This window comes from Mercenaria mercenaria, chromosome 1, assembly GCF_021730395.1.
Source record: "Mercenaria mercenaria strain notata chromosome 1, MADL_Memer_1, whole genome shotgun sequence".
NCBI lineage: Eukaryota > Metazoa > Mollusca > Bivalvia > Venerida > Veneridae > Mercenaria > Mercenaria mercenaria.
The window spans coordinates 68,303,544-68,322,069 of record NC_069361.1 but is presented as its reverse complement, the minus strand read 5'-3'; the positions used below and the strand labels follow the sequence as shown (position 1 = coordinate 68,322,069).

The window sequence follows — 18,526 nt, the reverse complement described above, 5'->3', positions numbered from 1 at the left end:
TCCATTTATCAATACTGTAGTTTAGACGTACAAAAGGTTTTTCAACAATATTAAGTAACAATATTATCATAAAAACAATCGTAAAACACAAATTCTTGCCACTATAGATAAGAGCATACACAGCTGTTCCTACAGACCAATGCATGTGCAGAAAACAAATAGGATTTTAAAACACATCAGTATACTTATAAACAAGTACAAAAGAATCATTCTTGTTTGTTCATCAAAAACAATAGCATATGAACAGCTGTTATTTAATCAATACTGGAACAGAAAACCAACAGATTTTCATAAAGTGACAATATCATCACAGAAAGCTACAAATAATAATAGTTTCATACCTGTTTATCACATATGAGGGAATTTGCAAACTGCTGCCAGATGTGGTACTCCTCAAAGGAAAACTTCATTGCACGTTCAAATGACTGAAATATTAATCATTTAGAAAAATAAAGTGAAAGAGAATCAGTATAATAACCTAAATACTGTGAAATCATTAATATTCGTGGGGGACTAATTTTCGTGGATTTCACGGTTGAGTCAATCCATGAAATTTAATCCCAACGAACAAGTACAATTCCCATTCATTTTATATTCAACAGTTGAAATCCACAAATTCAGATCCCCATGAAAATACTGTTTTGACCAAAACCACAAAATTTCATGCCCACGAAATTAAATGATTTTACAGTATGTGCTTCTTTAACAGAAATGAATAAATTTTACACCACATATACAGCTGAGCCTGCATAAGCAGCCACCTGTGTTAATCAGTCACTTACCTTAACGCCATCTAACTCCTCATATTGAATTTTTGTTCTTATTTAAACTTGCCTTAAGCAGACGCCTGTCTTTTAGTAACAATTTCCTAGACTGGCTGCTTAATACAGGTTTGACTGTAAACCATAAATATGATAGTTTAATGTGAGTTTTACACCACTTTTCAACAGTACTTGATTAATGTAAATGTCAGTCAGATAACCAAAGTAGAGTTTCTAAACTTCACACCATTACTAGGCACAAAGTTGTAAAAACTGAGTTTGCAAACCAGTCTCATAACTCTAGATGTGGATTGGTTGATTCTGATCTAAAATTTGAAATTGACCAATGGCAATGTTCCAATGAGAGACTGGTCTCCAAACTCCAAAGTTTTATCACTTTTGATCCTTGTCTGTATTCCTCAAATATCTGACATTAACCAGATAACGAGTGGGACTGATTTCAGACAAACTGTTTTGTCAAATATTTAAGGGAAAATGTTCATCTAACCTGTTTTCTTTTCATCTGTACAAATACTGCGGAAGTATCAATATTCGTTGAAGACTAACTTTCCTGGATTTCATGGTTGAGTTAATCCACAAAACTGACTCCCAACGAACCAGTAAAATTTAAATTTATTTCATGTTCAAAGGTCAAAATCCACAATTTTATAATCCCCAGGACACAGCTCCATTCGCCCAAACCATGGAAGTTCAAGCCTACGAAATTAAATCATTTCACAGTACTAAATTATAAAAGCGCATTATGGAATATAATTTGAGCCGCACAATGAGAAAACCAACATAGTGCATTTGCAACAAGCATGGATCGAGACCAGCCTGCGCATCCGCGCAGTCTGGTCAGGATCCATGCTGTTCGCTTTCAAAGCCTATTGCACTTAGAGAAACCGTTAGCAAACAGACTAGATCCTGACCAGACTGCGCGGATGCACAGGCTGGTCTCGATCCATGCTTGTTGCAAATGCACTATGTTGGTTTTCTCATGGCACAGCTCATTTTGTAGACTGAAGACTTACATCTGCAAGTTTATGGAACTGTGCCCGTTTAACCAATGCTATGGCCAGAAGATCAAATACTGCTGAAGCGTTCTGGAATGTATGAAGTCTGCCCTCCTTGTGTTCCACCGTCCGGTTCAGAATTGCCTCCCTTGTTGCCTATATGTAACATAATATAAATGTGTTTGTAAAGGTTTCTTTTCTTTATCACTAACAATGATATTCATTATATCTTTTTTCTAATTAACTTTTCAGTACCTGAAAATTATACATAAATTCTTACAATTTTATCTTACTTTGTGAATTTCTTTTCCTAAACTATTAACCAATCTATAATGAAAAATTCAAAAAGTCAGTCTGACCGAATACTTACAAACAAACACATCAAAAACAAAGCTAGATACTGTGAAATTATAATCAATTCTTGGGTTTAATTATTCCAGTATTTCATTTCATGGTAAAAGTCACAAAATAAACTAACAACAAATAAATAAAATTCTTATTTATTTTGTTTCTTTACATTGACTGAGTGGTTACTGTTGTTGACTTCAAATCACTTGTCCCTTACAGATGTGGGTTCGAGCCTCGCTAAAATGGAACATAGAATTCATATGAGGAAGCTATCCAGCTGGCTAACAGAAGGTTGGTGGTTCTACCTGGGTGCATGCCCATGATGAAATAATGCATGGTGTGACACCTGGGGTCTTCTTTCAATATCAAAAGATGGAAAGTCGCCATATGACCTAGAACTGTGTCGGTGTGACATTAAACCCAGCAAAAAATTGTTTATTCAACAACAAATCACTGTTTGGGACATATAATTTCCAGTCTAAACACATACCACAGCTTCAGCTATCAGCAGCAACAACAGAGCTTCCTCACTTTCATTGCCAGGTACAAATACTCTGAAAGACAAACACTTTCAATATACTGCATTCTTGTTTAAACTTACTAATTTTACATCAGACACGTAGAAAATTCACAAAAGTTTATTGACATGAAAGTTCTGAAGACAAATGGACAGATTCCAATCCTGAATATTTAAAAACTGTAATCTTAAGTAATGAACCTAAGGCTCTGCCACTGCAGAACTTGTGTACAGTATGTTGCTTACATACATTCATTTCATAACTTAAACACAAACATTAACGCATATTCAAACTAGTAAGTTTAGTTAATCCATATTTTTTTAACAAAATACAGTTGAGACTGCCTTATTGGCCACCTGTATTATGCAGTCACATGCCTAACACAGGCAGTCAGCTAATACCCCAAGTTGACTTTTTGTTTTTATTTCAACTTATCTTATGCAACAACCTGCCTTAAGACTGGCTGCTTTATACAGGTCTGACAGAAATGTTATGATCTCAAAACATCTATGTAAAAATAATTTAAGATAATGCCATAATTTTGGGGGTTTTGGTGCATATTCAATAGAATGATACTGAAGGCATGTATGATGTTTGAAAGCATTTGGCCTTAAAAATTCTGACAAATCTGCTTCCATGCAAAACGTTAAGTTAATAAAGGCATTACTTTGACCAAACATGACCTATCACTAATGGTGATGAATACCTCCAGACAGCAGCTTATTGTCACAGGAACAGGGGTATTGAAAATATGATATATTGCATTTGTATATTGTACAGGGAGAAAATGTACAAAGATGCACAAAAAAGTGTTGTGCAAAATGGATAGACGGACCAATGTACGAACCGGAATCCAGTAGCCCCCAGATACTAGTATCTAGGGGTATAATAAAAGCTTGAGTTATGTAACTTGTCCTGTGAGGTCAACTCATGATGCTGAAATGCAATCATTTTGCAGTGGAGCATATTCAGTAGTATGATTCCAAACACATGTGAGAAGATTAAAAGCGTTTGGCCCAGTTTTTGAGAAACCTACTTAAATACAAAATACAATACAACTATCCTCTGACAAATAACAAGGACAATATGAAATCATCTGATTAATAGCATTACATTACTGATCAACCATACCTATCTGCAGAGTATTTTCTGGGAGATAAAGCTGTCTGTCTTGCTGTATTGTTGTTTTTCAATACTGGATCAGGACAAACGTATGAACTCTCACACACACCTCTCAGTAACACCTCCGCTAACTGACGTGCCAACGTCTGAAATATATGCAAATTTTAATAACAGAACAAGACTACAGAATTCAATTTCAGAACCTTGCAACATAGAATGTTTAGAATAAACAGTTATGATCTTTTTAAATTAATCATAAACAATATTATAAAGCAGACAAATGCCTAGAAACTACATCACTCAATACCTGAAAAAGTATATCATTAAATAATTTGTAAAAATGGAAGACTTATGTATTACAGCTGATCTCAAAATGATCTATTTTCACCTTTTTCACAGCAGTGTCCACATTTAGAAATGAACTAATAACTGAATTACAATTGGCAGTCAAGTCACTCTGATTTAGTATAAATCTTTAAAAAAGCAACAGAAATTGAAACCAGTATGTATTAAAATGACCATACGCTTTAATTTAAACATTAACCTGACATTGATTAAACCCTAACTGCATTTGCACCACTAAATCTTCCTTACCAGTCTTAAATGTTGGGTATATCTTGACTCTACAGCACTAAGCAATTCTCTGAACCTTTTGATACCCTTGTCCAACTCCCTGAAATTATGTAAACAACTCCATAAAATCATGTAAACAACACATAATGTAAACAACTGCCTAACATCATAAAAACAACTCCCTGAAATCATGTAATCAACTCCCTAACATCATGTACACAACTCTCTGAAATGATGTAAACAACCCCAAAATCATGTACACAACTCCCTGAAATGATGTAAACAACCCCAAAATCATGTAAACAACTCCCTGAAAACAGGTAAACAAAGTGGTCCTGGTGATAAATTTGAAAGTAACCTTGTCAGGAATATTGGAAATCAATTACTGTATTCCTCTTGAAACATTAGCAAAGCTCTCAATTAATTTCCCATGTTGTACAATTCCTATTCCAATCTAAATTTATTTGAAACTGACTATACCCATGTTTGACATAATACTTCAGATATTATTAGAGGCAATAACCTAGCAGTAAATATCTAAAAAAGACTATATTTTATATGGTATTTCATCAGTTACTGGAAACAGATTATATACAAGTTTGATGTTATACACAACAGCTTTAGCAATAATTTGAAACAGAACATAACACTGCATCATTAAATGAAACAGACCATAACAATAATATAAGGTACTTTAGAAATTATTTGAAACAGAACATACCCATGCTTGATGTAATATATTGGAGACTGTTGTATGGCAGTTTCTAGGATATCTCCTATATTACTTTCCTCTGGTTCTGTTAGAGAAACTTGACCCCATGACTGGACGGCCTTTTCTTTTTCCTACAAATATATGTCATTATATCATAAACACTATAGAGGTATTGAATGTAATAAAGAAAATATTCTACTTGCAGTTTTTTTGTAAAAGTGAAGTAGAAAAAAAGTGAGATCATTATATTATTTTATGTTCAAGAAATCAATCTACAATCTGGATATCTGAAAATTTTTCGACAGGTAGATTTTAATATGACATGGTTAGAGTAAATAAAGTAGTGCAAATCTTCTTACAAAATTCCACAGTTACAAACAAATTACTTTGACTAAGCAACCTTGCAGAAAGGTTGTAAAAACAAGAGAACCATGATGGCTCACTACAAAATAGATCTCTCACCAGAGTTTCACAGCTTAAATGGGTAACTTGTTTGGTAAACTTTCATCCAGCCAAACTACTTCAAAATTCAGAGGAGAAAATGTGTAAGTTTTCCATAAAGCCATCCAGAGGAGAGGTCATTTGAAGAAAATTATTAACAGACAACAGACAGATGTCAAGTGATGATAATTATAGCTTATCCAGCTGAGCTAAAAATACATCTGTGGCTAAGTGTCCTTACTATACAGCATGCCTAAATACATTTACACTTTACTAAATTTTTCTTTTTTCCTACATCAAATACAAAAAAAACAAACTTACTTGAAGATAAAGAAGACACAGATCTCCTGCCATCTCGAAACATGATAAGATTTTCTCCTCTTTTTCTACTGCCTTGAATTTGCTAGTTGTGCTTGTTGGCAGTTTTTCCAAACACAGTCCTAGACAGACAGAAATGTACATTATAGATTTTCTTCTGGCATTAAGATATTAAGTATCACTGTACAAGATTTAAGAGGATTTACCTCCCCAGGTGCTACATGTACCATTGTCTGCAATTTTTTTCTCCTCCTTTTATAAACAAGAGCTGTCCGTAAGACAGCCAAGCTCGACTATTCGAAATATTGGCCCAGAAGCAGGAAAATATTACCCAAAAAGGTTAAATATCAAAAGAGTCTTAAGTTCAAAAGTGGACATAATTTGACCAAAATGCATATCAGTTATGGGATTTGCAGCTATCAACTAGTTTTATAACCCCGAAGGCACATGTGAAGTTTCAATTCAATATCTGCATTAGTTTTGGAGATAGAAACTTGCATGTAAAACTTTAGCCAAAATTTTCTAAGTCCAAAAGGGGGCATAATTTGCCCAAAATACATGCCAGAGTTATGGGACTTGACCCAGTGAGGTTGGTAATTGATATAGAAAAAGAAAAAATAAGTTTCAAATCTATATGCCTTTTAGTAATAGCTGTATGTACTTGCACGCAAAACTTTAACCAGGATTTTCTAAGTCCAAAAAGTGGAATAATTTGCTCAAAATACATGTCAGAGTTATGGGACTTGATCCAGTGAGGTTGGTAATTGATCTAGAAAAAGAAAAAATAAGTTTCAAATCTACATGCCTTTTAGTAATAGCTGTATGTACTGCATGCAAAACTTTAACCAGAATTTTCTAAGTCAAAAAGGGGGCATAATTTGGCCAAAATGAAGGTCAGAGTTATGGGACTTGCTGCTATCAACTAGTTTTATAACCCCGAAGACACATGTTAAGTTTCAATTCAATATCTGCATTAGTTTTGGAGATAGTAACTTGCATGTAAAACTTTAACCAAAATTGTCTAAGTCCAAAAGGGGGCATAATTTGCTCAAAATACATGTCAGAGTTATGGGACTTGACCCAGTGAGGTTGGTAATTGACCTAGAAAAAGAAAAAATAAGTTTCAAAGCTACATGCCTTTAACTAATGGCTGTATGTACTTGCATGCAAAAACTTAACCAAGGTGTGACGCCGACGCCGACACCGACTCCGACGCCAGGGTGAGTAGAATAGCTAGACTATTCTTCGAATAGTCTAGCTAAAAATCTAAATTCTGGTCTCTTTTAAATAAAAAAGCCTTCTGAAATCATAGTTTTATGTCAAAATACTATCAGATACAGCTTTTTTAAGAAAATGAACAAACACATTTACAGCTTAAATAACTGAAAAGGAAATAAAGTTCAAAATTTCTTTTTAGAAATGTTACAAAATGTATCTAAAGCAAAAGATAAAGAAAATCACTGGCTATTTTTTTTTTAAAAATTATTGAATCAAATACATTCAAATCACTGAGGATTGATTCTATAATACATGATTTCAGCATAAAAGGCTATTTTGTTGAGACACAGGTTCATTTTAAAGATAAAGTATCAAATCAGGAAGTTTATTTGTTCACTGGGATCTACTTTCATGGATTTACATAACTATGATTATGGAAAGTAGTCCCCACTCCCACAAATAATAATGATAAAAGAATTATTTAAAGAAAAGAAATTTGAGCCGCACCACGAGAAAACCAACATAGTGCGTTTGCGACCAGCATGGATCCAGACCAGCCTGCACATCTGCGCAGTCTGGTCAGGATCCATGCTGTTCGCCAACGGTTTCTCTTTGAAAGCAAACAGCATGGATCCTGACCAGACAGGTCTGGATCCATGCTGGTCACAAACACACTATGCTGGTTTTCTTGTGACACAGCTCATTTCATGTTATGAAAAATATCACCTTTGATTGCATAAGCCTCTGCAATGATATGAAGAACCCTGGGGGAGGAGCTAGTCACTGTGACAGTATCAAGGCTGGCTTGCTCATACATGGTTAAAGCTGACTGGTAGGAACTTTGGTAGAAATGGACCTTTGCTTGTAGAAGTGTTGCTTCTAAGTGCATCTGGGAAAAAAACAGTAAATATTAACATGAAAATATCTGTTCTCTAGTTTTAAAGTCATACTTCAGTAGCTAAATAGGCCAGTGCTCGCGCTAGGGGGCGTCTTGAGCTAACTGACGCTTTGGAGCTCCCCACTTTGCTCTAATCTAACATCAAAGCAAAATTCAAGTCAAAATGCAAGTTGCCTAAACTTTTCGAGTATCAATTTACATAGTACCGGGTGTTTGTAAAGTCTGTTAAGTTCTACTGTGGCACTGCAAAGAAACTTTTTATATAAAATTACCTTTCCATTTTCTTTTAGAACAATTTTCAGATGTCTTTCAGCATCTGCCAGTTTGTCCTTCTCCTGCGGTGTCCCTGGAGTTGCATGAAGCTCTGAGGCTTTGTGCTCCTTTGCGTATGCCTCAAGGCAGCCTTCTCCCAGTATAAAGTGAACATAGTAATCTGAAATTAATAATAATTGTTTATAGTTGATGTTTAATCATGCTCAACTATCGGCCAAATGAGCAGATTTTTTGAAAGTTGCATCAAACTTTGGAAATTGGTGACAAAAACATATCTCCATTTTTGGATTTCAAATATTTTGGTGAGAAGTAGTGATGGACTTAAACACTTTTAGGATCATGGCAGGCCCTGGTTATTTGTTATTATAACAAACAAATTATGTGGCGGTGTAACAGTAAATAATTCCCCTTAGAACTTCTCTGAGGAAGGGTTTCCCAGGAAATCTTGCCACCATTTTTAGAAATCTATTTCCCTGCCTCCATGGAATCAAATTATCAGTTTTTTGCCATTTGGTGGAAGTCCTATGATACCCAATTAGTCTGAATGTCCATCTGCTAAATTTCAGCCATAAATTTGAAATTTATATTCAAGTTTAAGTTTAATTATGCCTTTGTCAAATTGCGGGGCAGAAAACATTTTTCAGCTGTCAATCCATATTTCTGTATGTTTATCATAAAATTATTTCTTTTCTGTATCTTTTCTACAGCAGTGGTAATTTCTTCAAGGTGGCAGACAGTCATTCTCACATACCAGAGGTCTACCATGATTCCCTAGTTTGTCTCGATATTTTGTTGAACCTCTGGTGGATGAGAATGGCAGAGCATAGGCATTTATGAAATTAAATTCATAATTTATGTTATTTGCATTGAATTTGTGGAATTGATTTGATTTGTATTAATACCATCAAAAGAGCCGAGATAGTTACTTCATTTCCTTCAAAGTACATAAAGATTGGATTCATCTGTTTAAGGATTGAATGTTATTTTTTGTGCATTTAAACTAGGGATGGGAACGAATATTCGAATATTCGAATATTCGGAAATCGGTCGAATATTCGAATATGAAAATCAAATTCGAATATTCGTAAATTATTGTATAGTTTTTGTTCAAAATAAGTATCATTGATTTTGGGCAATATGAGCATGCTAATTCTACAGAATAAAACCATGTCATGTTTGTTTATCGAGTATCAAAAGATGTCCAATTAACAAGAAAATAGCAATGCATAATTGGCAGGGGCCATCGTTACGGATTAACAGTTTGCAACAGGCGTCATTGTGTCAGATGCATGTCAAAAAATGTCCAATTAACAAGAAAAATGCAATACATAATTACCGGGGGTCCTCGCTACGGATTAACAGTTTGCATTAGGCGTAAATGTGATATCTTTTTATCTTTTGTTCATTTTTATTGGCGCCTGTTTTATGTAACAAATTGTAGAATTTATTTTTTCGAAAACAATACCAAACTTGTAGATAATGCCGATCTTTTCACAATATTTTGTACAACGTTTTAGACCGTCCGCAGAATCGATTTTCATCCGCAAATTAACTTTTGAAGTACTTTATAATAAAAACAAGATAACATATGACTGATGCATAAGTTCATGTTGAAGGAGGTTTAAGTTTGCCTTACTTGCTTTTACACGACGATTTTTACACGCTGATTAAAAATTTTCAAAATGGCGGCGGTAATACAACAGCGCGTCACGTGTTTAAATGGGACGACCTGCTATTTTTAGATAAAATTGCGACGGTCTAAATTATAATCGTTTTGATTTTTTTTTTTTTTTTTTTTTGTATCATTTTGAAGCTAAAACACTGAATTAGTTAAATATGTTCATGATTATACTGACAGAATCGTGAAATAAAATGCTAGGGTCGGCGGGTTTTGCTAAGTAGGATCGGGTTACCCGAAACAAACATTTTTTGGCCTTATTACGTACGATGATCAACGCTGTAAACAAATGAATACGTTGTGTATATGCCAATCACTTAATAAGAATTTAAAGCTTCCATTAAAACAAACCGAATATTCGAATATATTCGAATATGGCAAACCGAATATTCGAATATTGATTTCAGTATTCGTTCCCATCCCTAATTTAAACACTCAGGTTTAGACTTCTGGCAAATCAATGTGGTTTATACATATCAACTGTATAAATGCACAAAAAATTAACATTCAATCCTTATATTTACAATTTTACAGTCACTTATAGTGCATTTTATTTTACCTGGCGGGGGTGGTTTCGTGACGGTCCACTATGTTATTATGCAGGGTATGTAGTACATGTAACCAGTATAGCATTGAATTTAAGTCGTTGGTAACCGAAGATTACGGAATTAAACAATTATATTGCTCCACCTCACTCATAATTTTGCTCGTTTTTTTAGATTACCATGATTATTTGCATAAGTCGGAGATTAACTACGCCCCACCAGGTCGAATAAAACATGCTATACTAAAAAGATATATGAGCTTTCCTTCCAAAGACATACGAAAATCATTATTAATCTTTGACTTCCGATCTTTACAATAAAGAGACAGAACAGTGAAAAAGAACCACCCATTTTAAATTGTGATTTGCCTTCTGATAAAAAAATAATGTTCCTGATTTTAAGTTAAAATATCCTGAACACCAATGCAAAATCACATAGTTGTGTTGATTTTAATCTTTACCATGAGAGAAGGGAGTTTTATCTTTTATTAAGATCTTCTTTATGAAATTTTACTTTAGTTGCTGGTTTTCAAAGAGTTTTTGAACCACACCATATTGTTTATGTTTTTAGTGGACAACGTGTGGTCAAGATTACAAATGCAATCCCAAGGAAAGGGGTGTGCTCGATAATAATAATGTACCAGTATTATTTATATGAAAGTAAACTTCATTTTCTTTCTATACAAAATACATATTAGTGAATGCAAATATATTCATTTAATTTAAAACAAGGAGGGTATACAGTGAGTCTAAAGAATAAATGAACTTGTGTTTAAACAAAGTAGTCAATTTATAATACTTGCAAATAATAAATCACAATGAAAAATGAAAATAATTTTGGCTGCTGTAAAGCATGTTTTGAAGCCCTGACTATTTATTAACCCTGGAAGAATGAAAAATTTAGAAGTTTTAGGTAATGCTGTGTCTAGGAACCAACATGCTGAATGTGATTCTGGGATTACAGGAGTAAGGCTGTGACTAGGAACCTACATGTTGAATGTGATTCTGGGATTACAGGAGTAAGGCTGTGACTAGGAACCTATATGTACAATGTGATTCTGGGATTACAGGAGTAAGGCTGTGACTTGGAACCTACATGTAAATTGTGATTCTGGGATTACAAGAGTAAGGCTGTGTCTAGGAGCCTACATGCTGACTGTGATTCTGGGATTACAGGTGTAAAGTTGTGACTTGGAACCTACATGTAAATTGTGATTCTGGGATTACAGGAGTAAGGCTGTGTCTAGGAGCCTACATGTTGAATGTGATTCTGGGATTACAGGAGTAAGGCTGTGACTAGGAACCTATATGTACAATGTGATTCTGGGATTACAGGAGTAAGGCTGTGTCTAGGAGCCTACATGTTGAAGTGATTCTGGGATTACAGGAGTAAGGCTGTGTCTAGGAGCCTACATGCTGAATGTGATTCTGGGATTACAGGTGTAAGGTTGTGACTAGGAACCTTCAAGTACAATGTGATTCTGGGATTACAGGAGTAAGGCTGTGACTAGGAACCTATATGTACAATGTGATTCTGGGATTACAGGAGTAAGGCTGTGTCTAGGAGCCTACATGTTGAATGTGATTCTAGGATTACAGGAGTAAGGCTGTGACTAGGAACCTACATGTACAATGTGATTCTGGGATTAAAGGAGTAAGGTTGTGACTAGGAACCTATATGTACAATGTGATTCTGGGATTACAGGAGTAAGGCTGTGTCTAGGAGCCTACATGTTGAATGTGATTCTGGGATTACAGGAGTAAGGCTGTGACTAGGAACCTACATGTACAATGTGATTCTGGGATTACAGGAGTAAGGCTGTGTCTAGGACCCTACATGTTGGAAGTGATTCTGGGATTACAGGAGTAAGGCTGTGTCTAGGAACCTAAATGTACAATGTGATTCTGGGATTACAGGTGTAAGGTTGTGACTAGGAACCTTCAAGTACAATGTGATTCTGGGATTACAGGAGTAAGGCTGTGACTAGAAACCTAAATGTACAATGTGATTCTGGGATTACAGGAGTAAGGCTGTGACTAGGAACCTAAATGTACAATGTGATTCTGTGATTACAGGTGTAAGGTTGTGACTAGGAACCTTCAAGTACAATGTGATTCTGGGATTACAGGAGTAAGGCTGTGTCTAGGAACCTAAATGTACAATGTGATTCTGGGATTACAGGAGTAAGGCTGTGACTAGGAACCTACATGTACAATGTGATTCTGGGATTACAGGAGTAAGACTGTGACTAGGAACCTAAATTGTACAATGTGATTCTGGGATTACAGGAGTAAGGCTGTGTCTAGGAACCTAAATGTACAATGTGATTCTGGGATTACAGGTGTAAGGTTGTGACTTGGAACCTAAATGTACAATGTGATTCTGGGATTACAGGAGTAAGGCTGTGACTTGGAACCTAAATGTACAATGTGATTCTGGGATTACAGGTGTAAGGTTGTGACTAGGAACCTTCAAGTACAATGTGATTCTGGGATTACAGGAGTAAGGCTGTGTCTAGGAACCTAAATGTACAATGTGATTCTGGGATTACAGGAGTAAGACTGTGACTAGGAACCTAAATTGTACAATGTGATTCTGGGATTACAGGAGTAAGGTTGTGACTAGGAACCTAAATGTACAATGTGATTCTGGGATTACAGGACTCCTGGAGTAAGGCTGTGACTAGGAACCTAAATTGTACAATGTGATTCTGGGATATTACAGGAGTATAAGGATGTGACTAGAAGCCTACATGCTGAATATGATTCTGGGATTACAGGAGTTTCATTTTGCTGTGTAAAACCTGGAGTTTTAACAATGGGTTACATAAATTTATCAAACAAGAGGACCATGATGGTCCTGAATCGCTCACCTCTTCCCACATGACCCAGTTTTGAGTATGACGTCATTTTTTCTATTATTTGACATAGTGACCTAGTTTTTGAGCTCATGTGACCCAGTTTTGAACCTGACCTAGATATTATCAAGATAAAAATTCTGACCAATTTTCATGAAAATCCATTGAAAAATATGGTCTCTAGAGAGGTCACAAGGTTTTTCTATTATTTGACCTATTGACCTAGTTTTCGAAGGTATGTCACCCTGTTTTGAACTTTACCTAGATATCATCAAGGTGAACATTCTCACTAATTTTCATGAAGATCTCATGAAAAATATGGCCTCTAGAGAGGTCACAAGGTTTTTCTATTTTTATACCTACTGGCCTAATTTTTGACCGCACGTGACCCAGTTTCGAAACTGACCTAGATATCATCAAGGTGAACATTTAGATCAATTTTCATGAAGACCCATTGAAAAATATGGCCTCTAGAGAGGTCAAAAGATTTTAATAATTTTAGACCTACTGACCTAGTTTTTGACCGCAGTTGACCCAGTTTCGAACTTGACCTAGATATCATCAAGACGAACATTCAGACCAACTTTCATACAGATCCCATGAAAACTATGGCCTCAAGAGAGGTCAAAAGGTTTTTTTATTATTTGACCTACTGACCTAGTTTTTTAAGGCACGTGACCCAGTTTCGAACTTGACCTAGATATCATCAAGGTGAACATTCTGACCAATTTTTATGGAGGTCCATTCACAAGTATGGCCTCTAGAGAGGTCACAAGGTTTTTCTATTTTTAGACCTACTGACCTAGTTTTTGACCGCACATGACCCTGTTTCGAACTTGACCTAGATATCATCAAGATGAACATTCAGACCAATTTTCATACAGATCCCATGAAAAATATGGCCTTTAGAGAGGTCACAAGGTTTTTCTATTATTTGACCTACTGACCTAGTTTTTGAAGGCACGTGACCCACTTTCGAACCTGACCTAGATACCATCAAGATGAACATTCAGACCAACTTTCATACAGATCCCATGAAAAATATGGCCTCAAGAGAGGTCACAAGGTTTTTCTATTATTTGACCTACTGACCTAGTTTTTGAAGGCACGTGACCCACTTTCGAACCTGACCTAGATATCATCAAGGTGAACATTCTGACTAATTTTCATGAAGATCTCATGAAATATATGGCCTCTAGAGAGGTCACAAGGTTTTTCTATTTTTAGACCTACTGACCTAGTTTTTGAGCGCACGTGACCCAGTTTCGAACTTGACCTAGATATCATCAAGATGAATGTTCAGACCAACTTTCACACAGATCCCATGAAAAATATGGCCTTTAGAGAGGTCACAAGGTTTTTCTATTATTTGAACTACTGACCTAGTTTTTGACGGCATGTGACCCACTTTCGAACTTGTCCTAGATATCATCAAGGTGAATGTTCTGACCAATTTTCAGGAAGATCTTGTGAAATATATGGCCTCTAGAGAGGTCACAAGGTTTTTCTATTTTTAGACCTACTGACCTAGTTTTTGTCGGCACGTGACCCAGTTTCGAACTTGACCTAGATATCATCAAGGTGAACATTCTGACCAATTTTCATGAAGATCTTGTGAAATATATGGCCTCTAGAGAGGTCACAAGGTTTTTCTATTTTTAGACCTACTGACCTAGTTTTTGTCGGCACGTGACCCAGTTTCGAACTTGACCTAGATACCATCAAGGTGAACATTCTGACCAATTTTCATGAAGATCTTGTGAAATATATGGCCTCTAGAGAGGTCACAAGGTTTTTCTATTTTTAGACCTACTGACCTAGTTTTTGATGGCACGTGACCCAGTTTCGAACTTGACCTAGATATCATCAAGATGAACATTCTGACCAACTTTCATAAAGATCCCATGAAAAATGTGACCTCTAGAGTGGTCACAAGAAAAAGTTTACGGACGGACGCACAGACTGATGGACGGACAGACGGACGACGGACACCGCGCGATCACAAAAGCTCACCTTGTCACTTTGTGACAGGTGAGCTAAAAAGTATCAAATACTTACTTCTGTGTTCAACTATAAAGAGAAATTCTTTTACTTTAAAGTTTCAATTTAATCTTATCTGTTTTCTCAAAATAAATTTGTCTTAGATCTCGAAGGTTTTTCATTTTGGTTATAACTATTGTACAAAACAATCTGAAAACCTTTATTTAAGCACAGTTATGGCTAGGTAATATTCATTTCCATGATCATAATTTATATGTAATGTTGTTAACAGAATGATAAATCAACTCAGATTACTCAATTAAGCATTTTTTAAACATCTTGGGGCTCCAGTTACAATGCCCAGTATGCCATTCTTTCTTTTAAATAGCATGTTTGTCAAGCTTTTTAAGATTATGCAGTGAAAGATTTGTGAAGGTATTTCATTGAGCAGAGGCTAGGGGTCTGGTGACTGCACCCTACACAACTCATACACGGCTGTCTAGAGGTCAAGTAATCATTGTATACATTCTTCTTCTCATTTTCAAAGTAATCATATGAATACTGAAAATGATATCTGAAGAGAGGAGGAGACTATAATTTATCTGCAAAAAACAGATGATTTCAAAAATTTTTTCGTGTTTTTAAATATATAGCAAGTGACAGAAATCTGAAGTTTTATATCCAATAATCGCAAGAAAAACAAGATTGCGAATTGGATGAGTATGGCCTGATTGCCTAGTTAGGGGGATAAGATAATCTTCCATGGGGATTGCAACCAGCTGATTTGAGATTTTATACATAAGAGTGTCGGGAGTAAATGCTCCTCAGAGGTCTAGCCTGCACCATTTTAAACTGTAGAGCATGTCAGTGACACTGGAGGCAACTGATTACTGAACGCCTAGAAACATGCTTTGGGATTTTCTAGGCATTCAGTAATCCAATGGCTAGGATGCACGTTATAGGCCTTTTGCAACCTGATGGCTAGACACTTTTTAATCTTATGCAAACGTGACAGAAATTTAACTATTAGTATTAACATTTCATTGGCCGGTGTAAAAATAGCAGCCATTCTCCGGTCGCCAAACAAAAGACAGTTTTCAACATGTTCAATGTTGCTATGCAATGGCAGAAAAAAACAAGAGGGCCATGAAGGCCCTGTATCACTCACCTGACCTATAAGATCATCAAGATAGTTTCATTAAGATATGGTCATAAATGTGGCCTCTTAAGTGTTAACTAACTTTTCCTTTGATTTGACCTGGTCACCTAGTTTTTGAACCCATATGACCCAGATTCAAACTTGACCTAAAGATCATCAAGATTAACATTCTGACTAAGTTTCATGAAGATACAGTCATAAATGCGGCCTGTAGAGAGTTACTGTAACCAGCTTTTCCTTTGATTTGACCCGGTGACCTAGTTTTTGACCCCACATGACCCAGATTCGAACTGGACCTAAAGATCGTCAAGATTAACATTCTGACTAAGTTTCATGAAGATACAGTCATAAATGTGGCCTCTAGAGTGTTAACAAGCTTTTCCTTTGATTTGACCCGGTGACCTAGTTTTTGAACCCGCCTGACCCAGATTTGAACATGACCTATAGATCATCAAGATTAACATTCTGACCAAGTTTCATTAAGATAAGGTCATAAATGTGGCCTCTAGAGTGTTAACTAGCTTTTCCTTTGATTTGACCTGGTGACCTAGTTTTTGATCCCATATGACTCAGATTTGAACTTGACCTAAAGATCACCAAGATTAACATTCTGACTAAGTTTCGTGTAGATAAAGTCATAAATGTGGCCTCTAGAGTGTTAACAAGCTTTTCCTTTGATTTGACCCGATGACCTAGTTTTTTGAACCCACATGACCCAGATTCAAACTTGACCTAAAGATCATCAAGATTAACACCCTAAGTTTCATGAAGATACAGTCATAAATGTAGCCTCTAGAGTGTTAACAAGCTTTTCCTTTGATTTGACCTGGTGACCTAGATTTTGACCCCACATGACCCAGATTTGAACACGATCTATAGATCATCAAGATTAACATTCTGACCAAGTTTCATTAAGATATGGTCATAAATGTGGCCTCTAGAGTGTTAACTAGCTTTTCCTTTGATTTGACCTGGTGACCTAGTTTTTGATCCTACATGACCCAGATTCAAATTGGACTTTGAGATCATCATGAGTAACATTCTGACGAAGTTTCATGAAGATACAGTCATAAATGTGGCCTCTATAGTGTTAACAAGCTTTTCCTTTGATTTGACCTTGTGACCTAGTTTTTGAACCCAGATGACCCAATATCGAACTTGTCCAAGATTTTATTGATGGTAACATTCTGGCCAAGTTTCATTAAGATTGGGTCAAAATTGTGACCTCTAGAGTGTTAACAAGCTTTTCCTTTAACTTGACCCGGTGACCTAGTTTTTGACCCCAGATGACCCAATAGTGAATTCAACCAAGATTTCATTGAGGGTAACATTCTGACCAAGTTTCATTAAGATTGGGCCAAAATTGTGACCTCTAGAGTGTTAACAAGCTTTTCCTTTGATCTGACCTGGTGACCTAGTTTTTGACCCCAGATGACCCAATATCGAACTCATCCAAGATTTTTATGACGGTAACATTCTGACCAAGTTATATTAAGATTAGGCCAAAATTGTGACCTCTAGAGTGTTAACAGTCAAATTGTTGACGACGAATGGATGGACGGACGGACGACGGACACAGGGCGATCACAAAAGCTCACCTTGAGCACTTCGTGCTCAGGTGAGCTAAAAACACAGTCGCAATTCGGGGAAATAAGAAATCCAATTTTCTAATAATTAATAGCAATTTGTACGCCTTGAACGGAAGCTTTTATTGTTTTTCTCTTGACTGATGAATTAAAATAATAAACTTATTTTTTGGAATGCTATTTTTTTTTCTTTAGTATTTCAGACATGTATTACGCTCATGATTTGTTGAATTCTTTTTACTGCTTGCGTTTTATCATTTTTATTCATAAGTCCCTAGAATCGTATGCGATCCCAGCGTTCGACACTAACTTTTTTGCTAGGTATCCCGAAGGAATACCTGCTGGGAAATTTAGGAATCCCTGCTGAAAATTAGGAGTCCCTGATAACAAAATGTGGTAAGAACATGAAAAAAACTAAAATCTAACAAACACAACTGTTTACAGTACTACATGTATTTTATTTCCACTTTATTTCCATTTTACATCAATGACAACAATAGCTTGTATGACTTTTGCTGTAAAA

The 18,526-nt window shown here is 35.8% G+C and overlaps 1 protein-coding gene across 2 annotated transcripts in view; it reads right to left on the bottom strand.

Annotated features, from left to right (window-relative positions):
• The window catches only part of LOC123565870 (tetratricopeptide repeat protein 7B-like), a 73,039-nt gene that overhangs the window by 51,528 nt on the left and 2,985 nt on the right, over nt 1–18,526 (bottom strand). For both annotated transcript variants that reach the window (XR_008372159.1, XM_053550141.1), the window contains exons 2-10: nt 8,198–8,358; nt 7,754–7,916; nt 5,813–5,931; nt 5,060–5,181; nt 4,360–4,438; nt 3,775–3,911; nt 2,616–2,679; nt 1,796–1,933; nt 342–425 (exon numbers count right to left, since the gene is read on the bottom strand). Coding sequence is in view for 1 of the 2 variants with exons in the window: in XM_053550141.1 (XP_053406116.1) it covers nt 342–425; nt 1,796–1,933; nt 2,616–2,679; nt 3,775–3,911; nt 4,360–4,438; nt 5,060–5,181; nt 5,813–5,931; nt 7,754–7,916; nt 8,198–8,358 (1,067 nt within the window). In the remaining variant the exon portion in view is untranslated. The remainder of the gene's footprint in view (nt 1–341; nt 426–1,795; nt 1,934–2,615; nt 2,680–3,774; nt 3,912–4,359; nt 4,439–5,059; nt 5,182–5,812; nt 5,932–7,753; nt 7,917–8,197; nt 8,359–18,526) is intronic.